At 40.1% G+C, this 27150-nt stretch overlaps 4 protein-coding genes and 1 long non-coding RNA gene across 5 annotated transcripts; 3 read left to right on the top strand and 2 right to left on the bottom strand.

Annotated features, from left to right (window-relative positions):
• The first annotated feature begins 27 nt into the window (after nucleotides 1-27).
• Nucleotides 28-1210, top strand: LOC136188064 (uncharacterized). Its single transcript, XR_010670096.1, has 5 exons — nucleotides 28-108; nucleotides 181-644; nucleotides 704-819; nucleotides 877-955; nucleotides 1018-1210. It is a non-coding gene; the product is annotated as an uncharacterized lncRNA (long non-coding RNA).
• A 940-nt stretch (nucleotides 1211-2150) lies between these two features.
• LOC136188268 (uncharacterized) lies at nucleotides 2151-3065 on the bottom strand. The gene is made up of 4 exons (XM_065976012.1): nucleotides 2916-3065; nucleotides 2666-2782; nucleotides 2443-2614; nucleotides 2151-2380 (listed from the first exon to the last, which is right to left on the bottom strand). Coding segments are annotated over exons 1-4 (330 nt in total). The 5' UTR covers nucleotides 2917-3065; the 3' UTR covers nucleotides 2151-2340.
• A 148-nt stretch (nucleotides 3066-3213) lies between these two features.
• LOC136188433 (uncharacterized) lies at nucleotides 3214-4017 on the top strand. Its single transcript, XM_065976170.1, has 3 exons — nucleotides 3214-3602; nucleotides 3654-3720; nucleotides 3781-4017. The coding sequence occupies exons 1-3, from the start codon at nucleotides 3214-3216 to the stop codon at nucleotides 3832-3834; spliced, it is 510 nt and encodes a 169-aa protein (XP_065832242.1). The 3' UTR covers nucleotides 3835-4017.
• Nucleotides 4018-6623: 2606 nt separating this feature from the next.
• On the bottom strand, nucleotides 6624-8418 carry LOC136187895 (uncharacterized). The gene is made up of 5 exons (XM_065975608.1): nucleotides 8359-8418; nucleotides 8068-8292; nucleotides 7618-8013; nucleotides 7045-7563; nucleotides 6624-6989 (listed from the first exon to the last, which is right to left on the bottom strand). The coding sequence occupies exons 2-5, from the start codon at nucleotides 8288-8290 to the stop codon at nucleotides 6667-6669; spliced, it is 1461 nt and encodes a 486-aa protein (XP_065831680.1). The 5' UTR covers nucleotides 8291-8292; nucleotides 8359-8418; the 3' UTR covers nucleotides 6624-6666.
• Nucleotides 8419-9859: 1441 nt separating this feature from the next.
• Nucleotides 9860-12468, top strand: LOC136187989 (hemicentin-2-like). The gene is made up of 6 exons (XM_065975693.1): nucleotides 9860-10148; nucleotides 10602-10892; nucleotides 11301-11548; nucleotides 11600-11904; nucleotides 11993-12264; nucleotides 12324-12468. Exons 2-4 carry the CDS (start codon nucleotides 10828-10830, stop codon nucleotides 11785-11787), a joined length of 501 nt encoding a protein of 166 aa, XP_065831765.1. The 5' UTR covers nucleotides 9860-10148; nucleotides 10602-10827; the 3' UTR covers nucleotides 11788-11904; nucleotides 11993-12264; nucleotides 12324-12468.
• The last annotated feature ends 14682 nt before the right edge of the window (nucleotides 12469-27150 follow it).

Here is a 27150-nt window from a genome sequence, read left to right as displayed (position 1 = left end):
GTGGGCGACGACGTCATGTCCTCGTAACTCAATGCCATGAATCGTAGCGTGTCGATAGACATCGGATCCCAAGGACCAGTGCAGCGACGACGATTCGCTATAAATAGGGTACGCGTCGAGTCCCCGGGGAACGCATGGGGTCCCTTTGGCATCGGGCCACTCAAAAACGTGTACTCACAGATGTGGAACCAGCTCACTCGACTCCAAAAGAGCGCAATGAGCGTGTGTCTCGTACTAGCGATGCTTCTGGTCATCGGCTTCGCCCGCAACGATCCCCGTCAAGATAACAATCGCCTCGGACCTCCCCTCGACTCCCTTCTCCTTCGAAGGAGCGAACAACGAATCGACGCCCTCCAAATCGAAAACGATCTACTGAAGAAACGGTTTCGCAATGGAACGGCGACGCGACTTCCGTCGTCGTCGTCGCCGCCGCTCGCGCGTCAACGTCCGCCGAAAAGCGACGCGCCGTCCGCGACGCGTTTGCGTCAGCGCGCCGTCGTCGACGCTTTTCGGCACGCCTGGTCGGCGTACAGGCGTCACGCGTGGGGACACGACGAGTTGAAGCCCCGTCTCGGAGTCGTACAGCGAGTGGTTTTATCTCGGCTTGACGATCATTGATTCGCTCGACACAATGTGGATTATTGGTAGGGGGGAAGTTCGCTTGTAACTTGTACTTTTGTTTTAATTCTTGCTTGCTCTGTAGAAAGCCGCTGATAGCGTTCTTGACTTCAAACTCGAAACCATACGCTTCTACATGTGACAAGAGAATTTCTTGTACAATAGTGACCTGATCGCCTGCACAGTGGTGACAGGAGACAAGTGAGTGCGCACAAAGGCCTGTGTACAGGTATTAATTAAACCGTTTTGCGCTTACAGGACGGCGAAACGCTTTCTCGTCGAACCGGACACGACTCGTCTCGGTTGGGGCATCACGAACTTCACTGCTTACCTACAGGTGAGAACATCGTAGTAGCGAAGGTCTTTTGGCTTCATTGAGACAATGCTTCTTTATACTAGGAGATAGAGATAACTCCTGATCCGGCGAGCAGCAGCTGTCTTCACGTCGTCGCTCACCATCCAACGGCGCACAACAGCTGATCGATGATGCGTCGCAAGCCGACGCTCACCGGAAAATTCGAATTCGACAATCGCATGGCGAATTCAGCACGGCTGCAACGAGGTGAAATTTCGCGAAATGCAAACGATAGCGAAAATGCTTCAACTCCCGCCGCCGCCGCCGCCGCCGCCGCCGCCGCCGCCGCCGCCGCCGCTCACCGTTATAAAGCCGATCGCGTCATCGCCGAAAATTGAGCGGCAACCGATTGAGCAGCGACTGGAATCTGGCATTTCATTGCTTGGGAGTTCGAAGTCGGACGGAGGTGAAGCAGTTCCTCTTAGGGAGATGAAGACGATGTCTGGCGACGATGGAGGCAGGCCGCGAACTTCTAGCATGCCGCTCAACCCTAACACGACGGCGACGAGTAGGTTTTCTGTTGAGACTTCTAATGACGCACTTTCTCCTGTCGTTATTGTACGCAGAAAATAAAATTTTATATAATTCATTCTTTTGTATACTTCCGCTATCACGTATAAAATGTATATGGCCCGTATATCCGGGTTGAAAAAGCCGTCTGTATAATATGACATACGGGCACCAAGAACGTCTGTGGCCCGTATATCCGGGTAGGGTAAACGGCTTTTCAAGCAAAAGCAAGGAAAAGCCGTTTACCCTACCCGGACATACGGGCATCAGGGAAAAGCAATACATATATATAATGCGAATACACAATGCGACGTAAAAAGGGAATGACCAAAATTTTATTTAATTAAAATATCACATTCTACAAGTGTTCCTTTCAATTAAGTCTTACACATTCATTCAATCTACCATTGACCAATGCCTTGCATTCCTCGCGTTTTCGTCTCGAGCCATTCGATCAAATCGAACGAGATTCGATGGCGAGCGCTCTAGAGCGTAGGAAGGAGCGGCACGTTGCTGCGATCCATGCGGAGCGAGCGTTGCGAAATTTCGGTTCCGCATCTAAACAAACAGGAAAATCGTGCGTCACGCCTGTGGCCTAACAAAAGCAAACTCACAATCAATTACCTAGATAAATACCTAGATAATAAGTTCTAAAGACTGTGCCTTTGCTGATGCCTCCTTGACCATGATAGAACCCGAGTGGAGATCACCGTGACACGGGCACGTTTCCTCTTCAGCAAATTTCCTCCGGAGCTCCTTGATCGCACTCTGCATTGTCGAATAGCGTCGACAAGGTCCTTGTGAGCCGGATTGCATAAATTCGTTTCGTCCTCTGCAATGTACGGCTTGGTGAATATCTAGTCTTTTGTCAGCTGAACCATAACAATAACAGGATTTCTACAAACAAAAGAAAACATCCTCATGCATGATCCTTATGTCCAATTACACACATCCTTTACTCGAAGTATTTGAGCAGCATTGCCTGATCGCTCTGGGATAAATCCGCTAATAAAGTTGCACAGTGAATGTGAGCTGCAAACTTGGCCACGCAACGAACAGCTTCCAAATTGACCTTGCCTTCCATTAGATCATAACGCATAATGCGATGACCTTTCAAATCCTCCATAACAACTAAAAGGAAAAAAAGAAAAAGTGACGACGTCACTGGATGCATTAGCGTACCAGATGATTTGATCTTGTCGTAGGACACGAGCCAGGGTGAATCGCATGAAATCGTTCCAAGCATCTGTATTCGAACTCGAGTCGATCTTGTGTCAGAGAATACGAGGGACCGAGACACTGCGACGCAGAACATTTTAATTAATTATCGGTAATAAGGAAATCGCAGGCCACGCCCTCGCTCTGTTTTCGCAGTATTAGGAGTCAATGCAGTTCAAGAGACCTGTACGCGTGCCTAGATAAGTTTTCGTACTCGAATATACGTCGGTGCGTGCTTCACGATGACGCTCATCGCGTCGGTGGACAAACGGTACACGAAACTGAGATTTCCGTCTCCGATTTCTTCGAACGATACGTCCGAAGTCGACGGGACAAGCTGGCCGGCTCGAGGCGCTGCTGTACTAAGCAGTTCTAACAGTTGAGACTTCTCCATGCAAACACGTGACAAATATTAATTAATCGGCATTTCCAGGCGCTGCGCCATCGCGTGAGGTTTTAAATTTGCAGTGTTGGATAAATGTCAACACAATAAATAATTAACAGACTACTAAATGAACATCACGAAGCGGGAGCGGTCGAAGAAGCGAAAGAAATCCAGCGGACCGCCCAAATCGTTGATGTCGTCGCTCGTCGCCGCGTCGATCGGCGCTTTCGGATTGTCGGAGAGCGGCGACTCGAGCGCTTTCTACGACGACGAATTGCCGAATGAGATGCAGGATGAAATGCGACTGGCGGCGACGGCGGCGGCGATGCTCAAACGACGTCTCTTCGGAACGTTGGAAGTGGAAGCGGACGACGTCGCCGTCGTCGTGAGCACGCCGGAGGACGTCGAGACGATGCTCGGCGTTTCGGCGTCGAAAGAGGACGACGATGACGGAGAGGAGGAGACGGACGCCGGCGAGGATGCGAAGGAGATGCGCAAGGCGATGAAGAAAATTGAGTACGGCAAATTGTCGCGCGTCGTCGAATATTTTGCATATTTTTGCCTTAGCTACGTTTTGGGTGAATTGATTAAGACGGAAGTGGATTACGTCGCCAAGCTGAGAACGGTTGTCAAGGTAAGAAATATGGCAAGGATATGTGATGGTCAGGGTTGCTATTTTCTTCGTGTTTCTTAGGGATTTTTGCCCAGAATGGACAGCCGTAGACTTGTGGTCCGCCGTGGCTGCTGATTCTCCTGTAGGAGAAAGAAAGGACAGCGTTAAGAGGATTTCCCTGGCAGCGTACACGTGTTGAGCTGTACAGTTATACTTCTTTTCGGCGACGTAGCGTCGATCGTTGCCACTCACCTGCAATGGTAAAAGATCTTTTCGGCCCGATCAAATCCTTGTTAGGATTCTCGATTGACTCCCTGGCAATAGAGGGGTTGCATGTGACGTCATGATCCACGTGACGTTGACCGTGGTGGGCAAACTGGTGGGCGCGCCTGCGGGCAGCTGGGTGTATCGATGAAAATCCACCCTATCCGTCGGGGACCGGGTACTCATCACTTAGAAACGGTCTTTATAGGGCTTTTAGTACTGCCAATTTCGCTCAACATCCGCAAGTATCGGAGCGGCGAGCTAATTTGGGGGGCGTGACTCGTTGACGATGAGGCTCTAATTTATGCTGACTCGGTGCTTACTTTGTTGACTTTAGAGGGAGAAGGGTGTGCCTATCGCGTGTAGCTATTCCATTCTGTCACTGAATTTCGCATTAAACGTATATGCTGCGTTTTCTGGGCACACTTAGCGCGCGTGTAATGGAACGACTTTCGAAACGTGTCTCCGGTCTTTCTCGCGAGTCACAGGCGAGATATAGGGCGAAAGTCACTGCTGCTGGCTTGCTCGTTGATCCGTACGAGATTGATGAATGGACGGCGTCTCCTGATGAGATTCCTGACGTGAAATCGAGCGATATGATAATCTACATGATATCAACACCGAGTCCTTACACAAGACAGGAAATAAAGGTTCGGGTAATGCATTGACTTACGGCCATGACTGCAGTACTTCATTAGGCCTGGAAAGGAATGCTTAGTGGAGACAGTTTCGTATCTGCTGGCTGGGTGCACAATCTGCAATTGCACAAGTTTCTTGATTCTTCTGGAGAAAAGAAATTCGTTATCATGGGAAAGGTGAGTTGCAGGTACACTCTATCATACAAATCTGTTAACATGCATCAAGGTGAGGCATTCACAAAGATCAGATGCAGATCACCTTCTTCCGTGGGCAATTTTTGCGCGTGACGGAGAAGTTCTTTCTACGCATTGCACCTGCATGGCAGGGTATTTCTTGCATATTGATGACGTGCTTACTTATTGATGACGTGCTTACTTCACTGACAATAGACTGGGAGAAGCATGCTCTCATATAGCGGCAATCCTCTCCTGCGCTGTCAATGCTGCTGATGCGCGACGAAATTGCGGCGACGACTCCTGCACGTCCCAGTCATGCGTTTGGTTGCCGCCACGCCGCAACGTGAGTTCGATTGTTGTACGTGACTGTCCTTACACTTGAATTTTAGGTCAAGCCTGCATTTGTTCGCGACATCTGCTTCAGCAACCCAAAGCGGAAGAAGAGTGGCGAACCTGCCAGTACACAGGTTGCTGGGAAGGAAATTCTTCCTCTGAGAGCTACTGCACGCCTATCTAGGTTGAGGGGAAAGTTATTAGTCCTCCCAGTGAAGACCAGCTGAAAGCGTTTTACGACGGGATAAGCGGGGCCAAGCAAAAGCCAGCTATTCTGCTGGTCACTCCTGGGTACGCCAAGGACTTCGTCCCTAAGGCCAGCAATCCGTCATTTCCCAAGCCCATTACGGATCTGTACGATCCTGAAGCATTGGAACTTTCTTACTGCAGCCTGCTAACAAAATGTGAACAAATGAAAAGCAGTATTACAGTAAGGGCAACGCGAACACTACCTAAGCTATCAGCTGTAACAATTTTTTTGAGGTTTCCGCCGACCAGGCGTTAAAGATCGAGGCGGAGACACGAAATCAGGCGTCCAGCAAACTGTGGTCTGCTCACAGAGCTGGAAGAATAACGGCGTCAAATTTCAAGGATGCGGCACACACCAAGCGCGATATGCCGTCTGTTAGTCTAATAAAGAGACTGTGCTATCCACGCGCTTTCTCAACAGAGGCTACTAGGTAAAGGTCAGTAACACATAAAAGGGAATTTCTGATTACTTTTGCAAAGGTGGGGTCAAGAGAATGAAGAAACGGCACGACAAGCCTACTTTGCTGCGGCTACACACAAGCACGAAGGTCTCACCATTCATCTTGCTGGCCTCTTCCTTGATCCGGAATGCTCATTCATTGGTGCATCTCCGGATGCATTGGTTTGTTGCGAGTGCTGCGGTCAAGGCACGGTCGAATTGAAGTGCCCGTTCACTGTGCGAGACAGCCCCCTGCGCAGCACTGCCAATCTTTGCCTGACGGAAACTGACGGGAAGTGGATGCTTCAGAGAGATCACGCCTACTATTACCAGGTGGGCATTGGGCAGAGGGGACTTCCGACGGGAGATCACGCGTACTATTACCAGGTACAAATGCAAATTCATGTCTGTCGCGTGTCATACTGCGACTTTGTGGTGTGGACCCCACAAGAAATGGCCGTCGAGCGTATTCATCCGGATCCTGAATTCATGCGAGAGAAATTGGAGAACGTCAGTCACTTTTTACCTACGGGCTTTTGCCGGAGATTGTCGGGAAATGGTACACGCGGAGGCCAGTGGTGAGCACCGACAATATCGTACCTGTTCCGGTCGTCAGTCGTGACGACGTGCAAGTAATCGACGCTACTGATACGAGTGATTCTGCTTCCTGGTGCTACTGCGGCGAGCCAAGCAAGGGCCTGATGATCTTCTGCGAAAGCAAAAAATGCAGAATTAAATGGTTTCACTGCGACTGCCTAAGAATGCAGTCGGTGCCAAAGGGCAAATGGTACTGTCCCTCTTGCAGAAAAGTAGACAATGCTAAATGAGTAGTTCAATTAATGGTAGTAGTGGGGGTGAATATGACGTCTATTCTCCACTGACAACGGACGGACACAGGTTAACACAAGCACAACATACCCTAATCAATTTATCTAGAGTTGAGTTACCGCTACTGCTGTTGGAGATGAAGGAGATTGGCATGACGCTCTGTAGGATCGTGTACTTCTGTTTCAGGACGCCTATGAGTCGCTCAACATGGATCCTTACCAGCGATAACTCTCGACTCCAGTCGACATCAATCTTCTCGAGCTGTTTCCTGCCTCTGGTAAATGTTGGCATCTTAATTTCGCTCATGGTAAGTCGAGCGTAGGCATGACAGGTAAATCCACGATCTGCTAGAATTACGTCGCCTGTGACATAAGACAGTCATAACCATAACACAGTCACGCAGAGGTATTGACCTACCCGGTAGCAGTAGATGCGTTAGGCCCGAACTTTCCAGTATGTCTTTGTCAGACATACGACCACCAGCTGCATGGGAAAGAAACGAAATGGTTCCTTGAGGTGATATGCCAATCAGAAATTTGATTGTCGAATGATGTTTGTAATTGCTCCAGACTTGGGCTCTCGCAAGCAGGTCGGACGGTCGTTCTATGAATATCTCGGTGCAATCGACTATTACACAGCAGGACTTGAAGAATTTGCGGAAGGACGTGGGCATTGTCAGACGAAGCGTCTCTCTGTCGGGCCAGCAAATCAGGTGAGCACATTTGATGTGCATCACATCCAGAACTTGGTGAAAATGCCGAGATACCGTACTTTTATGTACGCCATACCGATCGCCTATGTCTTCGTCCGTTAGATTCAGACGGATCTTTAAGAAGAACATGACGAAAATGTCCTTCTTTGTTAGTTTGTTCCCTTCAGGAAGGGCATCTTCAACCAGCTGGAACAACGAGTAAAAAACAGGCCATTCATGAATACCTACGAGTGAGTACACACTGAGTGAGTAATGTAACAGTAATGAAATTTGAATACCTGTGTAGAACTTCAATTTAGAATTGTTATTCTTCAAGAAGTCGAACGAGATAGAAATTTGACCAATTGCCTCCCTCAAACCGTCTCGTTCGTCGGTCATTCGCTGCAACTCGCTTTCCAGCCCCTTGATGGCAGTGAAAGACATGTCTGTTTGACAAGAAGAGGCCATGCAAGTATCATCATTCGCTTCGTCGATAAGGCTTTCGTCCACAGTCATATCGATTGTGCAAGCAACGGATTCCTCACTCTCAGCAGCAGACAATAGCCCCCTCCTTCTTTCGTGACGTTCGTATCTGCCAATTGACGTCTTCGTCGACACAGCTGAAAATGAGTACCCCATCCGCACGCTGGGAACCCAATCAGGGTTTGTTGCATCCTGTAGCGGTGAAGGTGAGCCTGTAGCAAGACGCGGCGATTAATTAAATTTTAGGTAAAAAACCATTCTCGTACCGCTAATGAAGTGAGCCGAGCAAACTCTTGAATCGGCAGAGGGAGCCCAGTCTTTCCTCCTGATTGCCGCTATCCATTTTTCGCGTCGTCGAACGCGTAAATCGTCTGTTGTCTGGCAGGAACGACGCACAGAATTCGTGGAAGAAGGGATACGGAAAAAGCGAATTCCACTGCCGCTTTCCGATCGATTCGCGCATCCGATTACGCAGCACGTTTGAACCATATCTACGTACAACGACGGTAAATCGGTGAAAAAACCCTAAATAACCCAATGCGGAACAGCTGTCCCACCTTGTAGGCTTGCCCACCACGGTCGATGATCACGTGCGCTGTGACGTCACCGTGCAACCCCTCTATAGTAGGAACCCTCTGTTCGCTTCGAGAAACTCAAAATCGTCACGGCGACTAGTTGATTGGGAGCGAAATGGACCATCCAGTCGCCGGACACGTTATTGACGGTCGGCGTCGATCCGTCGGCGAGTTGAAGGTGAGCTCGCACGATAAATCCATTCCCAGCGGCCTGACACTGAAACGTCATGTGATCGCCTTCGAGCGCGATCGTATCTTCGGGATATCGAAGCCAATTGGGCGGAAGATCGCCGAGCGCTAAACGAGAACGAAGTGTTTTTTCTTTCGCGCGAGCGAAGGGATTCCTCAACGCGTTTGCGTGTACAGCGCGTTCGAGGGCGTTTATTAGAATGCGTCTTTGTGTAGCGGTCGTTCTATATTTTCCATACGGTTTGTTAAGTGGGAACCTTACTTGATGACGTAAATAGTGACGCGACGGCGAGAAATAGCGCGACGAGCGCGTTTCTCTGCTTCATTTGTTCCTTGGTGTCGTCTGTAAACGATTGGGCTGTGGAGAGTTGGCAGGGGGGAGTCTCCTAGCTCCTTCGAACGCCCGAGTGCGGTTGAAAATCGAGATGTTTTGTCCGATGTATGCACCAAAATAGCTTTGCTTTCTGATTGTGGAAATTGACTTGCTTTTCCGCAAACTTTTGGTATGTGGGAGGAGTCTCCAGACTCTCAGTGTGACCCCCGTTTGTGACGACTGTGGACTTATTTATTTGCCAAGCACGTTATTAGCTGAACCTCGTCTAATTTTCTGCAAGTCTTCAAAGAAAGACACTTTTACAGCACGTTCCTCGCCCAAGCTCTACCTAATACAGGTGTATACGTGTACCTTCAAAAGACGATCACTTGACAATCATTGCTTCAGAAAAAAATTAATTTTTGACAAATTCAGGGGAATATTCTAAATGGGATGATCACAACGTTCAAAATTGAATCTTTTTGCTAAAATAGAGATTATGTATGACTCTGTTGTAGTAAGACGGAGCGTGGCACCAGCATCTTGTTGACCAGGCTACAATAAACAAGCTCGTTAAGCTCACCTTGCCTTTGAGATCATCGATGGGATCGCTCTTACCTCTTTACCCACTCCTTTCCTTTCCGCTTATTCCGACGCCTCCATAGGGCTCGAAGGTACAGTAGTCTCTCGAAGGTACAGTCAGGGATATAATAGAAGATCAAAAACATATACCAGCATTGATACTAAGTAAACCTTGTCTCGGCACGATTGTCTAATGATTTCGCCACGATAGGAATTTATTAGTGACTAAACGGAGGCACTTTGGAGACTCCTATACGGGTTCTAACCGTAACAGGGCTTGCATCAAGGAAACGTCACGTGATAGCGCGAGTTACATCCCTGGTTGAGCTACTCGGCTTGCCCGTATGTAGCGCGCGTTAGCTCAACAGTTCAGGCTGGACCCCTGGCTGCCTCCCAGGGCTTGAGGCCGCATATCTGTGGCCACGCACCGCCACTTCGAGCAGGCAGCAGGCGCAGTCGAACCGAACGTCATCTGAATCCGTGTGACATCCCTCGTCGTTGTGTACACAAAGCGCGAAACGAAGAGACAGCGTTCGAAGTCGCAGCACTCGCAACCGATCGTCAGACGACTCCCGAAACGCGACGCGCGCACACGCGATCCTGTCTCGCGCCCGAATCGCATCCTCTCATCGCGATGACAACGAAATCTCTTCTACTCGCCTAACGGCAGCGCTAACGTGGACGGCAGGTAAATGCGCGCCACCTATCGCATCCCCCCTCGCGAAATCGTGACAGCCTTTTTTCGTTTTATTTTATTCTTTCCCGCAATCTAATTTCCCTTCGCACAACGCAGACGGTTCGTATTAGAATCGGCCTAATGCTATTGTCGCCGTCGCGAGTTCTCGATACGACGTACGCCACGATGGTTTTTCTTGCGGGGGGCTGCTTGATTTTGAAAAATCGGATCGTAATCCCCGTTCGGACGTTAGAGCTGCGCGAGGAAGCGTTTAGAGGCGCGATTTCGAGACGCTTTCAGAGTTGAGGAATCTCCGCGATCGCAGCTTCATCGAATTAGTCTGTAGTGTAGAGAAAATGAAGAGAACGTAGAAGAGAGCACGCGTCGAAGAATGGAGCATGCGCTTTTCGCTCGGCGCGCTCGACGACGAATTTTTCTGACTATTATTCTCGCTTTTTCGCGCAGTTGGCCAACGACTCGTCTCCGTTCCAAGCGATCGCATCGTCACGCTCGGCGAGCGCGTCGTCTTCACGTGCACGGCGGAGAATTCGGTGACAGTCACGTGGCGCAAAGACGGCAATCCCGTGCACCCGTCCTCGAATATTAAATTCGATGGAACGCTCGACGGATCGTCGGTAAGAGGAAAATTGACGATTTTGTCGACGGCAAATGCCGACGAGGGCTCGTACGAATGCACGGCGGCAACGGTCTCTGGAACCCAAAATCAAAGCAAGCCCTTCGCATTGGAGATTGCAAGTAAGTTGCACGGCATCATAGGGAACAAAGTAGAAAGGCCGATCAAATGAAATCAACTAGTTGACTTATATGTAATATGTTCGTCTCATTGAATTAGCACTGGGTACTGGATAGAAAGTTTTCTTTGTGGGGATGCCCTAAGCTATGTAGAACAAAGTGTCTAAAGCGCTCCAGACTTGAATTTTTTTTTCCTGGGACAAATCAGACCGGCACTTACTTGAATAAAAGAACAGTCTGTTTGCAAAAGAGTGCCTGCATGATAGCCCCTAATGCCACAATAGAAGCCTTCGTAGAATCAACTCTATTGTGGTTTGTGGGCGCAATAACTGTTCGCTAAAAAAACGTGGTGGTGGAATTGTTCTGCGTTTTCAAATACTTTTCGAGGTCCTAAAAGACTCTTATTTATAGGGCCGCCTGTGATCCGGTCGCCGCCGTCGCCCTTTTACGGAAACGAGTCGAACACGGCCGTCCTCGTTTGCGAACTGACGGTCTCGCCTTTCTCCGCAACGGGGTCAAAGTGGCGGCGTCGAAACAGAACGCGATGTCGTTCGAGTGGCGAATTTCGAACGTTCAGCGCAGCGCCGCCGGCTTGTACCGGTGCAGAGCGACGAACATGGCCGGCACCGATACCGAATCGGTTCAACTTATTGTCAACTGTAAGTATCTCTAACTGATCCGATATTCAATGATTATTAGTATCTGCGTAGATTCGCCGAGTGTTGCGCTGTCGACTGGCGCGTCGATCGAGTTTCCCGTCAAGGAGTCGCGCACGATTCTCTGCAATACGACGGGATTGCCCTTGGCGCGCTGTCTGGTGGACGCACGGCGGATCGAAGGTACGCACTCCAGTGAAGTCTCTCTCCTACGAAGGATTGGCGAGTCTCGTGCTCGATGAATTGACTATGGACAAAGCTGGCAACGTACACGTGCAACGCGGAGAATTTTCTCGGTAAAGGAACGGCAACGGTTGACGTCAACTTCAAGGGGAGAGCCTAGAAATCCCTTTAGGGAGGTTAGACTTATTGATGCCCACAGCCCCTTCCTTTATGTTTATATAGAGATTGTCCTCTATCTCTATCTCTCTCTCTCGTCTTTTCTAGGACCTCCTGGGCCTCTCCCGACGTTCCCGTTCTTCTCCGTGCTGCGCAGAACAGCATCCATTTTCGTCTGTCTACCCCGTTCGACGGCAACAGTCCCGTAGCCGGCTGGATAGCCAAGCGAATCAGCGATCTCACCGACTCGACGTACCAGCTGACCGATTTGAAGCGTAATACGACGTACGAAGTCACCATGGTACTGGAATACGGCGTAAAGGAGAACGGCGGAAGCGACGTCGGACCCCAAAGCACGATTCTCGTCTTCACGACGACCAGTAAGACGAGACCATAGAGCGTACGTACGTTCCAACTACATATACGAATTTTTTTTTAGATGTCAAAACGCTCAGCAGTAACGGAGAGCAGATGTTTATCATTATCGGTGCCGTGTGCGGCGTTGCGGTGATATTTGCATGGTGATCGTCTGCCTGTGCTGTCGCGCAAGACCGGGATCGAAACGTAAGGACTTATAGTTTAATAGATAAGCCTTTAGAATCAATGATAAGGCCCTCAATTTAATAATTAAGCCCTGTGAATCAAAGATTAGGCACACAATTTTATACTTAGGTCTTCAGAATAGACCCTCCATTTAATATTTGGACTTTAGAATCAAAGTTTAGGCCCTCAATTTAATATTTAAGCCTTTAGAATCAAAGATTAGGCACTCAATTTAATACTTAGGACTTTAGAATCAAAGATTAGGCCCTTAATTTAATATTGAGGCCCTGTCAATCAAAGATTAGGCCCTCAATTTAATATTTAAGCTTTTGGAATCAGAGATTAAGCCCTCAATCTAATATTTAGGCCTTTAGAATCAAAGATTAGGCCCTAAATTTAATACTGAGGCCTTTAGAATCAACGATTAGGCCCTCAATTTAATATTAGGCCTTGTGAATCAAAGATTAGGCCCTCAATTTAATATTTAGGCCTGTAGAATTAAATATTAGGCCCTCAATTTAATTTTTAGGCCCTGTGAATCAAAGATTAGGCCTTCAAATTATTATTTGGCTTTAGAATCAAAGTTTAGGCCCTGAATTTAATACTGAGGCCTTTAGAATCAAAGATTAGGCCCTCATTTTAATATTAAGGCCCTGTGTAGCAAAGATTAGGCCCTATATTTAATATTTGGCCTTTAGAATCAAAGATTAGGCCCTAAATTTAATACTGAGGCCTTTAGAATAAAAGATGAGGCCCTCAACGTAATATTTAGGCTCTGTGAATCAAAGATTAGGCCCTCAATTTAAAGTTTAGGTTTTTAGATTCAAAGATAAGGCTCTCATTTTAATATTTGGTCTTTAGAATCATAGATTAGGCCCTCAATTTAAAGTTTAAATTTTTAGATTCAAATATTAGGCTCTCATTTTAATATTTGGTCTTTAGAATCATAGATTAGGCCCTAAATTTAATACTCAGGCCTTTAGAATCAACGATTAGGCCCTCAATTTAATATTTAGGCCTTGTGAATCAAAGATTAGGCCGTCAATTTAATATTTAGGCCTTTAGAATCATAGATTAGGCCCTAAATTTAATACTGAGGCCTTTAGAATCAACGATTAGGCCCTCAATTTAATATTTAGGCCTTGTGAATCAAAGATTAGGCGTCAATTTAATATTTAGGTCTTTAGAATAAAAGATTAGGCCCTCAATTTAATATTTGGTCTTTGGAATCAAAGATTAGGCCTTGAATTTAATACTTAGGCCTTTAGAATCCAAGATTAGGCCCTCAATTTAATATTGAGGCCCTCTGAATCAAAGATTAGGCCCTCAATTTAAAGTTTAGGTATTTAGAATCAAACATTAGGCCCTCCATTTATTATTTGGTCTTTAGAATTATGATTAGGCTCTCAATTTAATATTTAAGCGCTGTGAATCAAAGATTAGGCTCTCAATTTAAAGTTTATGTCTTTAGAATCAAAGATTAGGCCCTCATATTAATATTTTGCCTTTAGAATCAATGATTATGCCCTAAATTTAATACTGAGTTCTTAGAATGAAAGATTAGACCCTCAATTTAATATTTAGGCCCTGTGAATCAAAGATTAGGCCCTCAATTTAATATTTGGTCTTTAGAATCAAAGATTAGGCCCTAAATTTAATACTGATGCCTTTAGAATCAACGATTAGGCCATCAATTTAATATTCAGGCCTTGGGAATCAAATCTTAGGCCCTCAATTCATTATTTGGCCTTTAGAATTAAACATTAGGCCCTAAATTTAATACTCAGGCGTGTACAGTTAAAGATTAGGCCCTTAATTTAATATTTAGGCCCTGTGAATCAAAGATTAGGCCTTCAATTTAAAGTTTAGGTCTTTAGAATCAAAGATTAGGCCCTCAAATTAATATTTTGCTTTTAGAATCAAAGATTATGCCCTAAATTTAATACTGAGTCTTTAGAATGAAATATTAGGCCCTCATTTTAATATTTAGGCCTTGTGAATCAAAGATTAGCCCGTCAATTTATTATTTAGGCCTTTAGCATAAAAGATTAGGCCCTCAATTTAATATTTGGCCTTTGCAATCAAAGATTAGGCCTTGAATTTAATACTTAGGCCTTTAGAATCCAAGATTAGGCCCTCAATTTAAAGTTTATGTATTTAGAATCCAACATTAGGCCCTCAATTTATTATTTGTCCTTTAGAATTAAAGATTTGGCCCTAAATTTAATACTCATACGTGTACAGTTAAAGATTAGGCCCTAAATTTAATATTTAGGTCCTGTGAATCGAAGATTAGGCCTTGAATTGAAAGTTTAGGTTTTTCGAATCAAAGATTAGGCCCTCAATTTATTATTTGGCCTTTAGAATTAAAGATTAGGCCCATAATTTAATACTCAGGCGTGTACAGTAAAGATTAGGCCCTCAATTTAATATTTAGGCCCTGTGAATCAAAGATTATGCCCTCAATTTAAAGTTTAGTCCCTGTGAATCAAAGATTAGGCCTTCAAATTAATATTTGGCCTTTAGAATCAAAGTTTAAGCCCTAAATTTAATACTGAGTCCTTTAGAATCAAAGATTAGTCCCTTAATATAATATTTACGCCCTGTGAATCAAAGATTAGGCCCTATATTTAAGGTTTAGGTTTTTAGATTCAAAGATTAGGCTCTCATTTTAATATTTGGCCTTTAGAATTAAAGATTAGGCCCTTAATTTAATACTGAGGCCTTTAGAATCAAATATTAGGCTCTCATTTTAATATTAAGGCCCTCTGAATCAAAGATTCTGCCCTCAATTTAATATTTAGGCCTGTAGAATTAAAGATTAGGCCCTCAATTAAATTTTTAGGCCCTGTAAATCAAAGATTAGGCCTTCAAATTAATATTTGGCCTTTAGAATCAAAGATTAGGCCCCAAATTTGATAATGAGTCCTTTATAATCAAAGATTAGGCCCTCAATTTAATATTTACGTCCTGTGAATCAAAGATTAGGCCCTCAATTAATTATTTGGCTTTTAGAATTAAAGAATATGCTCTAAATTTAATACTGAGTCCTTAGAATGAAAGATTTGGCCTTAAATTTAATATTTAGGCCCTGTGAATCAAAGATTAGGCCCTCAATTTAATATTTAGGCCTGGTGAATCAAAGATTAGGCCCTCAATTTAATATTTAGGCCTGTAGAATTAAAGAATAGGCCCTCAATTTAATTTTTAGGCCCTGTGAATCAAAGATTAGGCCTGGAAATTAATATTTGGCCTTTGGAATCAAAGATTAAGCCTTAAATTTGATACTGAGTCCTTTATAATCAAAGATTAGGCCCTGAATTTAATATTTACGCCCTGTGAATAAAAGATTAGGCCCTCAATTTATTATTTGGCGTTTAGAATTAAAGATTAGGCCCTAAATTTAATACTCAGGCGTGTACAGTTAAAGATTAGGCCCTCAATTTAATATTTATTCCCTGTGAATCAAAGATTAGGCCCTCATATTAATATTTTGCCTTTAGAATCAAAGATTATGCCCTAAATTTAATACTGAGTCCTTAGATTTAAAGATTAGGCCCTTAATTTAATACTGAGGCCTTTAGAATCAAATATTAGGCCCTCATTTTAATATTAAGGCCCTCTGAATCAAAGATTCTGCCCTCAATTTAATATTTAGGCCTTGTGAATCAAAGATTAGGCCGTCAATTTAATATCTAGGCCTTTAGAATCCAAGATTAGGCCCTCAGTTTAATATTAAGGCCCTCTGAATCAAAGATTATGCCCTCAATTTAATATTTAGGCATTGTGAATCAAAGATTAGGCCCTCAATTTAAAGTTGATGTCTTTAGAATCAAAGATTAGGCCCTCAAATTAATATTTTGCTTTTATAATCAAAGATTATGCCCTAAATTTAATACTGACTCCTTAGAATGAAATATTAGGCCCTCAATTTAATATTTGGACTTTAGAATCAAAGATTAGGCCCTAAATTTAATACTGAGGCCTTTAGAATCAACGATTAGGCTCACAATTTAATATTTAGGCCTTGTGAATCAAAGATTAGGCCCTCAATTTAATATTGAGGCCTGTAGAATTAAAGATTAGGCCCTCAATTTAATTTTTATGCCTTCTGTATCAAAGATTAGTCCTTCAAATTAATATTTGGCCTTTAGAATCAAAGATTAGGCCCTACATTTAATACTGAGTCCTATAGAATCAAAGATTAGGCCCTCAATTTAATATTTACGCCCTGTGAATCAAAGATTAGGCCCTCAGTTTAATATTTGGCCTTTAGAATCAAAGATAAGGCCCTTAATTTAATACTGAGGCCTTTAGAATCAAAGATTAGGCTCTCCTTTTAATATTAAGGCCCTGTGAATCAAAGATTAGGCTCTATATTTAATATTTGGCCTTTAGAATCATAGATTAGGCCCTAAATTTAATAATGATGCCTTTAAAATCAAACGATTAGGCCCTCAATTTAATATTTAGGCCTTTAGAATAAAAGATTATGCCCTCAATTTAATATTTGGCCCTTAGAATCAAAGATTCTTCTCTGAATTTAATACTTAAGCCTTTAGAATCAAAGATTAGGCCCTCAATTTAAAGTTTATGTTTTTAGATTCAAAGATTAGGCCCTCGATTTAATATTTAGGCCTTTAGAATCAAAGCTTAGGCCCTAAATTTAATACTTAGGCCTTTAGAATCAACGATGAGGCCCTGAATTTAATATCTTGGCCTTTAGAATAAAAGATTAGGCCCTCAATTTAATATTTGGCCCTTAGAATCAAAGATTCTGCTCTGAATTTAATACTTAAGCCTTTAGAATCATAGATTAGGCCCTCAATTTAAAGTTTATGTTTTTAGATTCAAACATTAGGTTCTCAATTTAATATTTAGGCCTTTAGAATCAAAGATTAGGCCCTAAATTTAATACTTAGGCCTTCAGAATCAACGATTAGGCCCTGAATTTAATATCTTGGCCTTTAGAATCAAAGATTAGGCCCTAAATTTAATACTGAGGCCTTTAGAATAAAAGATGAGGCCCTCAACGTAATATTTAGGCTCTGTGAATCAAAGATTAGGCCCTCAATTTAAAGTTTATATTTTTAGATTCAAAGATTAGGCCCTCAATTTAATATTTAGGCCTTTAGAATCAAAGATTAGGCCCTAAATTTAATACTTAGGCCTTTAGAATCAACGATTAGGCCCTCAATTTAATATCTTGGCCTTTAGAATAAAAGATTAGGCCCTCAATTTAATATTTGGCCCTTAGAATCAAAGATTCTTCTCTGAATTTAATACTTAAGCCTTTACAATCAAAGATTAGGCCCTCAATTTAAAGTTTATGTTTTTAGATTCAAAGATTAGGTTCTCAATTTAATATTTAGGCCTTTAGAATCAAAGATTAGGCCCTAAATTTAATACTTAGGCCTTTAGAATCAACGATTAGGCCCTCAATTTAATATCTTGGCCTTTAGAATAAAAGATTAGGCCCTCAATTTAATATTTGGCCCTTAGAATCAAAGATTCTGCTCTGTATGTAATACTTAAGCCTTGAGAATCAAAGATTAGGCCCTCAATTTAATATTTGGCCTTTAGGATCAAAGATTAGGCCCTAAATTTTATATTATGCCTGTGGAATTAAAGATTAGGCCCTCAATTTAATATTTATGCCTGTGGAATTAAAGATTAGGTCCTCAATTTAATTTTTACGCCCTTTAAATCAAAGATTAGGCCTTCAAATTAATATTTGGCCTTTAGAATCTTAGATTAGGTTCTAAATTTGATACTGATTCCTTTATAATCAAAGATTAGGCTCTCAATTTAATATTTACGCTCTGTGAATCAAAGATTAGGCCCTCAATTTATTATTTGGCTTTAAAATTAAAGATTAGGCCCTAAATTTAATACTCAGGCGTGTACAGTTAAAGATTAGGCCCTCAATTTAATATTTAGGCCCTGTGAATCAAAGATTAGGCCCTGAATTTAAAGTTTAAGTCTTTAGAATCAAAGATTAGGCCCTCATATTAATATTTTGCCTTGTGAATCAAATATTAGGCCCTCAATTTAATATTTAGGCCTTTCGAATAAAACATTAGGCCCTCAACGTAATATTTAGGCTCTGTGAATCAAAGATTAGGCCCTCAATTTAAAGTTTAGGTTTTTAGATTCAAAGATTAGGCTCTCATTTTAATATTTGGCCTTTAGAATCTTAGATTAGGCCCTAAATTTAATACTGAGGCCTTTAGAATCAACGATTAGGCCCTCAATTTAATATTTAGGCCTTGTGAATCAAAGATTTGGCCGTCAATTTAATATTTAGGCCTTTAGAATAAAAGATTATTCCCCAAATTTAATACTGAGTCCTTAGAATGAAAGATTATGCCCTCAATTTAATATTTAGGCCCTGTGAGTCAAAGATTAGGCCCTCAATTTAAAGTTTAGGTATTTAGAATCAAACATTAGGCCCTCAATTTATTATTTGGTCTTTAGAATTAAACATTAGGCCCTAAATTTAATACTCAGGCGTGTACAGTTAAAGATTAGGCCCTTAATTTAATATTTAGGCCCTGTGAATCAAAGATTAGGCTCTAAATTTAATACTGAGGCCTTTAGAATCAACGATTAGGCCTTCAATTTAATATTTAGGCTTTGTGAATCTAAGATTAGGCCCTCAATTTAATATTTAGTCTTTAGAATGAAAGATTAGGCCCTCAATTTAATATGTGGCCCTTAGAATCAAAGTTTCTGCTCTGAATTTAATACTTAAGCATTTAGAATCAAAGATTAGTCCCTCAATTTAATATTTAGGCCCTGTGAATCACAAATTAGGCCCTGAATTTAAAGTTTAAGTCTTTAGAATCAAAGATTAGGCCCTCAATTTAATATTTGGCCTTTAGGATCAAAGATTAGGCCCGAAATTTAATATTAGGCCTTGTGATTCAAAGATTAGGCCCTCAATTTAATATTTAGGCCTGTAGAATTAAAGATTAGGCCCTCAATTTAATTTTTATGCCCTGTAAATCAAAGATTAGAGTTTCAAATTAATATTTAGCCTTTAGAATCAAAGATTAGGCCCTAAATTTGATAATGAGTCCTTTATAATCAAAGATTATGCCCTCAATTTAATATTTACGTCCTGTGAATCAAAGATTAGGCCCTCAATTAATTATTTGGCTTTTAGAATTAAAGAATATGCTCTAAATTTAATACTGAGTCCTTAGAATGAAAGATTTGGCCCTAAATTTAATATTTAGGCCCTGTGAATCAAAGATTAGGCCCTCAATTTAATATTTAGGCCTTGTGAATCAAAGAGTAGGCCCTCAATTTAATATTTAGGCCTGTAGAATTAAAGATTAGGCCCTCAATTTAATTTTTAGGTTCTGTGAATCAAAGATTAGGCCTGGAAATTAATATTTGGCCTTTAGAATCAAAGATTAAGCCTTAAATTTGATACTGAGTCCTTTATAATCAAAGATTAGGCCCTGAATTTAATATTTACGCCGTGTGAATAAAAGATTAGGCCCTCAATTTATTATTTGGCGTTTAGAATTAAAGATTAGGCCCTAAATTTAATACTCAGGCGTGTACAGTTAAAGATTAGGCCCTCAATTTAATATTTATTCCCTGTGAATCAAAGATTAGGCCCTCATATTAATATTTTGCCTTTAGAATCAAAGACTATGCCCTAAATTTAATACTGAGTCCTTAGAATCAAGGATTAGGCCCTCAATTTAATATTTGGCCTTTAGATTCAAAGATTAGGCCCTCAATTTAATATTTAGGCCCTGTGAATCAAAGATTAGGCCATCAATTTAATATTTGGCCTTTAGAATCAAAGATTAGGCCCTAAATTTAATACTGAGGCCTTTAGAATCAACGGTTAGGCCCTCAATTTAATATTAGGCCTTGTGAATCAAGGAGTAGGCCCTCAATTTAATATTTAGGCGTGTAGAATTAAAGTTTAGGCCCTCAATTTAATTTTTAGGCCCTGTAAGTCAAAGATTAGGCTTTCAAATTAATATTTGGCTTTTAGAATTAAAGATTAGGCCCAAAATTTAATACTCAGGCGAAAACAGTGAAAGATTAGGCCCTCAATTTAATATTTTGGCTTTTAGAATTATAGATTAAGTCCTAAATTTAATACTGGGGCCTTTAGAATCAACGATTAGGCCCTCAATTTAATATTTAGGCCTTGCGAATCAAAGATTAGGCCCTCAATTTAATATTTAGGTCTTTAGAATAAAAGATTAGGCCCTCAATTTAATATTTAGGCCTTGCGAATCAAAGATTAGGCCCTCAATTTAATATTTAGGTCTTTAGAATAAAAGATTAGGCCCTCAATTTAATATTTGGTCCTTAGAATCAAAGATTCTGCTCTGAATTTAATACTTAAGCCTTTAGAATGAAAGATTAGGCCCTCGATTTAATATTTGGCCCTTAGAATCAAAGATTCTGCTCTGAATTTAATACTTAAGCCTTGAGAATCAAAGATTAGGCCGTCAATTTAATATTTAAGCCCTGTGAATCAAAAATTAGGCCCTGAATTTAAAGTTTAGGTCTTTAGAGTCAAAGATTAGGCACTCAATTTAATATTTGGCCTTTAGAGTCAAAGATTAGGCCCTAAATTTGATACTGAGTCCTTTATAATCAAGATTAGGCTCTCAATTTAATATTTACGCCCTGTGAATCAAAGATTAGGCCCTCAATTTATTATTTGGCCTTTAGAATTAAAGATTAGGCCCGAAATTTAATACTCAGGCGTGTACAGTTAAAGATTAGGGCCTTAATTTAATATTTAGGCCCTGTGAATCAAAGATTAGGCCCTCAATTTAAAGTTTAAGTCTTTAGAATCAAAGATAAAACCCTCAAATTAATATTTTTCTTTTAGAATCAAAGATTAGGTCCTAAATTTAATACTGAGGCCTTTAGAATCAACGATTAGGCCCTCAATTTAATATTTAGGCCTTGTGAATCAAAGATTAGGCCCTCAATTTAATATTTTGGCCTTTAGAATGAAAGAGTCGGCCCTCAATTTAATACTGAGGCCTTTAGAATCAAAGATTCTTCTTTGAATTTAATACTTAGGCCTTGTGAATCAAAGATTAGGCCCTCAGTTTAATATTTGGGCCTGTAGAATTAAAGATTAGGCCCTCAATTTAATTTTTAGGCCCTGTAAATCAAAGATTAGGCCTTCAAATTAATATTTGGCCTTTAGAATCAAAGATTAGGCCCTAAATTTGATACTGAGTCCTTTATAATCAAAGATTAGGCCCTCAATTTATTATTTGGCCTTTATAATTAAAGATTAGGCCCTTAATTTAATACTCAGGCGTGTACAGTTAAAGATTAGGCCCTCAATTTAATATTTAGGCCCTGTGAATCAAAGATTAGGCCCTAAATTTAAAGTTTAGGTCTTTAGAATCAAAGATTAGGCCCTCATATTAATATTTTGCCTTTAGAATCAAAGATTATTCCCCAAATTTAATACTGAGTCCTTAGAATGAAAGATTATGCCCTCAATTTAATATTTAGGCCCTGTGAGTCAAAGATTAGGCCCTCAATTTAAAGTTTAGGTATTTAGAATCAAACATTAGGCCCTCAATTTATTATTTGGTCTTTAGAATTAAACATTAGGCCCTAAATTTAATACTCAGGCGTGTACAGTTAAAGATTAGGCCCTTAATTTAATATTTAGGCCCTGTGAATCAAAGATTAGGCTCTAAATTTAATACTGAGGCCTTTAGAATCAACGATTAGGCCTTCAATTTAATATTTAGGCTTTGTGAATCAAAGATTAGGCCATCAATTTAATATTTGGCCTTTAGAATCAAAGATTAGGCCCTAAATTTAATACTGAGGCCTTTAGAATCAACGGTTAGGCCCTCAATTTAATATTAGGCCTTGTGAATCAAGGAGTAGGCCCTCAATTTAATATTTAGGCGTGTAGAATTAAAGTTTAGGCCCTCAATTTAATTTTTAGGCCCTGTAAGTCAAAGATTAGGCTTTCAAATTAATATTTGGCTTTTAGAATTAAAGATTAGGCCCAAAATTTAATACTCAGGCGAAAACAGTGAAAGATTAGGCCCTCAATTTAATATTTTGGCTTTTAGAATTATAGATTAAGTCCTAAATTTAATACTGGGGCCTTTAGAATCAACGATTAGGCCCTCAATTTAATATTTAGGCCTTGCGAATCAAAGATTAGGCCCTCAATTTAATATTTAGGTCTTTAGAATAAAAGATTAGGCCCTCAATTTAATATTTGGTCCTTAGAATCAAAGATTCTGCTCTGAATTTAATACTTAAGCCTTTAGAATGAAAGATTAGGCCCTCGATTTAATATTTGGCCCTTAGAATCAAAGATTCTGCTCTGAATTTAATACTTAAGCCTTGAGAATCAAAGATTAGGCCGTCAATTTAATATTTAAGCCCTGTGAATCAAAAATTAGGCCCTGAATTTAAAGTTTAGGTCTTTAGAGTCAAAGATTAGGCCCTCAATTTAATATTTGGCCTTTAGAGTCAAAGATTAGGCCCTAAATTTGATACTGAGTCCTTTATAATCAAGATTAGGCTCTCAATTTAATATTTACGCCCTGTGAATCAAAGATTAGGCCCTCAATTTATTATTTGGCCTTTAGAATTAAAGATTAGGCCCGAAATTTAATACTCAGGCGTGTACAGTTAAAGATTAGGGCCTTAATTTAATATTTAGGCCCTGTGAATCAAAGATTAGGCCCTCAATTTAAAGTTTAAGTCTTTAGAATCAAAGATAAAACCCTCAAATTAATATTTTTCTTTTAGAATCAAAGATTAGGTCCTAAATTTAATACTGAGGCCTTTAGAATCCACGATTAGGCCCTCAATTTAATATTTAGGCCTTGTGAATCAAAGATTAGGCCCTCAATTTAATATTTTGGCCTTTAGAATGAAAGAGTCGGCCCTCAATTTAATACTGAGGCCTTTAGAATCAAAGATTCTTCTTTGAATTTAATACTTAGGCCTTGTGAATCAAAGATTAGGCCCTCAGTTTAATATTTGGGCCTGTAGAATTAAAGATTAGGCCCTCAATTTAATTTTTAGGCCCTGTAAATCAAAGATTAGGCCTTCAAATTAATATTTGGCCTTTAGAATCAAAGATTAGGCCCTAAATTTGATACTGAGTCCTTTATAATCAAAGATTAGGCCCTCAATTTATTATTTGGCCTTTATAATTAAAGATTAGGCCCTTAATTTAATACTCAGGCGTGTACAGTTAAAGATTAGGCCCTCAATTTAATATTTAGGCCCTGTGAATCAAAGATTAGGCCCTAAATTTAAAGTTTAGGTCTTTAGAATCAAAGATTAGGCCCTCATATTAATATTTTGCCTTTAGAATCAAAGATTATTCCCCAAATTTAATACTGAGTCCTTAGAATGAAAGATTATGCCCTCAATTTAATATTTAGGCCCTGTGAGTCAAAGATTAGGCCCTCAATTTAAAGTTTAGGTATTTAGAATCAAACATTAGGCCCTCAATTTATTATTTGGTCTTTAGAATTAAACATTAGGCCCTAAATTTAATACTCAGGCGTGTACAGTTAAAGATTAGGCCCTTAATTTAATATTTAGGCCCTGTGAATCAAAGATTAGGCTCTAAATTTAATACTGAGGCCTTTAGAATCAACGATTAGGCCTTCAATTTAATATTTAGGCTTTGTGAATCTAAGATTAGGCCCTCAATTTAATATTTAGTCTTTAGAATGAAAGATTAGGCCCTCAATTTAATATGTGGCCCTTAGAATCAAAGTTTCTGCTCTGAATTTAATACTTAAGCATTTAGAATCAAAGATTAGTCCCTCAATGTAATATTTAGGCCCTGTGAATCACAAATTAGGCCCTGAATTTAAAGTTTATGTCTTTAGAATCAAAGATTAGGCCCTCAATTTAATATTTGGCCTTTAGGATCAAAGATTAGGCCCGAAATTTAATATTAAGCCTTGTGATTCAAAGATTAGGCCCTCAATTTAATATTTAGGCCTGTAGAATTAAAGATTAGGCCCTCAATTAAATTTTTATGCCCTGTAAATCAAAGATTAGAGTTTCAAATTAATATTTAGCCTTTAGAATCAAAGATTAGGCCCTAAATTTGATAATGAGTCCTTTATAATCAAAGATTATGCCCTCAATATAATATTTACGTCCTGTGAATCAAAGATTAGGCCCTCAATTAATTATTTGGCTTTTAGAATTAAAGAATATGCTCTAAATTTAATACTGAGTCCTTAGAATGAAAGATTTGGCCCTAAATTTAATATTTAGGCCCTGTGAATCAAAGATTAGGCCATCAATTTAATATTTGGCCTTTAGAATCAAAGATTAGGCCCTAAATTTAATACTGAGGCCTTTAGAATCAACGGTTAGGCCCTCAATTTAATATTAGGCCTTGTGAATCAAAGAGTAGGCCCTCAATTTAATATTTAGGCCTGTAGAATTAAAGTTTAGGCCCTCAATTTAATTTTTAGGCCCTGTAAGTCAAAGATTAGGCCTTCAAATTAATATTTGGCCTTTAGAATTAAAGATTAGGCCCAAAATTTAATACTCAGGCGAAAACAGTGAAAGATTAGGCCCTCAATTTAATATTTTGGCTTTTAGAATTATAGATTAAGTCCTAAATTTAATACTGGGGCCTTTAGAATCAACGATTAGGCCCTCAATTTAATATATAGGCCTTGCGAATCAAAGATTAGGCCCTCAATTTAATATTTAGGTCTTTAGAATAAAAGATTAGGCCCTCAATTTAATATTTGGCCCTTAGAATCAAAGATTCTGCTCTGAATTTAATACTTAAGCCTTTAGAATGAAAGATTAGGCCCTCGATTTAATATTTGGCCCTTAGAATCAAAGATTCTGCTCTGAATTTAATACTTAAGCCTTGAGAATCAAAGATTAGGCCCTCAATTTAATATTTAAGCCCTGTGAATCAAAAATTAGGCCCTGAATTTAAAGTTTAGGTCTTTAGAATCAAAGATTAGGCCCTCAATTTAATATTTGGCCTTTAGAGTCAAAGATTAGGCCCTAAATTTGATACTGAGTCCTTTATAATCAAGATTAGGCTCTCAATTTAATATTTACGCCCTGTGAATCAAAGATTAGGCCCTCAATTTATTATTTGGCCTTTAGAATTAAAGATTAGGCCCGAAATTTAATACTCAGGCGTGTACAGTTAAAGATTAGGGCCTTAATTTAATATTTAGGCCCTGTGAATCAAAGATTAGGCCCTCAATTTAAAGTTTAAGTCTTTAGAATCAAAGATAAAACCCTCAAATTAATATTTTTCTTTTAGAATCAAAGATTAGGCCCTAAATTTAATACTGAGGCCTTTAGAATCAACGATTAGGCCCTCAATTTAATATTTAGGCCTTTAGAATGAAAGAGTAGGCCCTCAATTTAATACTTAGGCCTTGTGAATCAAAGATTAGGCCCTCAATTTAATATTTGGGCCTGTAGAATTAAAGATTAGGCCCTCAATTTAATTTTTAGGCCCTGTAAATCAAAGATTAGGCCTTCAAATTAATATTTGGCCTTTAGAATCAAAGATTAGGCCCTAAATTTGATACTGAGTCCTTTATAATCAAAGATTAGGCCCTCAATTTATTATTTGGCCTTTATAATTAAAGATTAGGCCCTCAATTTAATATTTAGGCCCTGTGAATCAAAGATTAGGCCCTAAATTTAAAGTTTAGGTCTTTAGAATCAAAGATTAGGCCCTCATATTAATATTTTGCCTTTAGAATCAAAGATTATTCCCCAAATTTAATACTGAGTCCTTAGAATGAAAGATTATGCCCTCAATTTAATATTTAGGCCCTGTGAGTCAAAGATTAGGCCCTCAATTTAATATTTAAGCCTTTAGGATAAAAGATTAGGCCCTCAATTTAATATTTGGCTTTGATATCAAAGATTAGGCCTTGAATTTAATACTTAGGCCTTTACAATCCAAGATTAGGCTCTCAATTTAATATTGAGGCCCTCTGAATCAAAGATTATGCCCTGAATTTAAAGTTTAGGTCTTTAGAATCAAACATTAGGCCCTCAATTTATTATTTGGCCTTTAGAATCAAAGATTAGGCCCTAAATTTGATACTAAGTCCTTTAGAGTCAAAGATTAGGCCCTCAGTTTAATATTTACGCCCTGTGAATCAAAGATTAGTCCCTCAATTTAATATTTGGCCTTTAGAATCAAAGATTAGGCCCTGAATTTAATACTGAGGCCTTTAGAATCAAAGATTAGTCCCTCAATTTAATACTTACGCCCTGTGAATCAAAGATTGAGCCCTCAATTTAAGATTTGGCCTTTAGAATCGAAGATTAGGCCCTGAATTTAATACTGAGGCCTTTAGAATAAAAGATGAGGCCCTCATCGTAATATTTAGGCTCTGTGAATCAAAGATTAGGCCCTCAATTTAAAGTTTATGTTTTTAGATTCAAAGATTAGGCCCTCAATTTAATATTTGCCTTTAGAATCAAAGATTAGGCTCTAAATTTAATACTGTGGCCTTTAGAGTATAAGATGAGGCCCTCAACGTAATATTTAGGCTCTGTGAATCAAATATTAGGCCCTCATTTTATAGTTTGGGTTTTTAGATTCAAAGATTAGGCTCACATTTTAATATTTGGCCTTTAGAATGAAATAAATTAATCATACCTAATTATTTTTGTTTCTCACGTGTTTTAATTATTAATTAATGTTATAAATA

Source organism: Oscarella lobularis, chromosome 6 (genome assembly GCF_947507565.1).
Source record: "Oscarella lobularis chromosome 6, ooOscLobu1.1, whole genome shotgun sequence".
Taxonomy (NCBI): Eukaryota; Metazoa; Porifera; class Homoscleromorpha; order Homosclerophorida; family Oscarellidae; genus Oscarella; species Oscarella lobularis.
The sequence above is the reverse complement of the archived record's forward strand: the minus strand, read 5'-3'. Positions and strand labels throughout refer to the sequence as shown.

Bases quoted from the DNA above. Each gene is read 5' to 3' on its own strand.
- LOC136187989 (XM_065975693.1), top strand. From the start codon at position 10,828: ATGCACGGCGGCAACGGTCTCTGGAACCCAAAATCAAAGCAAGCCCTT. The intron at 10,893-11,300 runs GTAAGTTGCACG...TCTTATTTATAG, and splicing joins CTTCGCATTGGAGATTGCAA to GGCCGCCTGTGATCCGGTCG. The intron at 11,549-11,599 runs GTAAGTATCTCT...GTATCTGCGTAG, and splicing joins GGTTCAACTTATTGTCAACT to ATTCGCCGAGTGTTGCGCTG.
- LOC136187895 (XM_065975608.1), bottom strand. From the start codon at position 8,290: ATGGTTCAAACGTGCTGCGTAATCGGATGCGCGAATCGATCGGAAAGC. The intron at 8,014-8,067 runs GTACGAGAATGG...GTCTTGCTACAG, and splicing joins CTCGGCTCACTTCATTAGCG to GCTCACCTTCACCGCTACAG. The intron at 7,564-7,617 runs GTATTCAAATTT...ACTCACTCGTAG, and splicing joins TAAATTGAAGTTCTACACAG to GTATTCATGAATGGCCTGTT.
- LOC136188433 (XM_065976170.1), top strand. From the start codon at position 3,214: ATGAACATCACGAAGCGGGAGCGGTCGAAGAAGCGAAAGAAATCCAGC. The intron at 3,603-3,653 runs GTACGGCAAATT...TTTTTGCCTTAG, and splicing joins AAGGCGATGAAGAAAATTGA to CTACGTTTTGGGTGAATTGA. The intron at 3,721-3,780 runs GTAAGAAATATG...CGTGTTTCTTAG, and splicing joins AGCTGAGAACGGTTGTCAAG to GGATTTTTGCCCAGAATGGA.
- LOC136188268 (XM_065976012.1), bottom strand. The intron at 2,615-2,665 runs GTACGCTAATGC...TTTTCCTTTTAG, and splicing joins CGACAAGATCAAATCATCTG to TTGTTATGGAGGATTTGAAA. The intron at 2,381-2,442 runs GTAAAGGATGTG...TTTTGTTTGTAG, and splicing joins ATGCTGCTCAAATACTTCGA to AAATCCTGTTATTGTTATGG.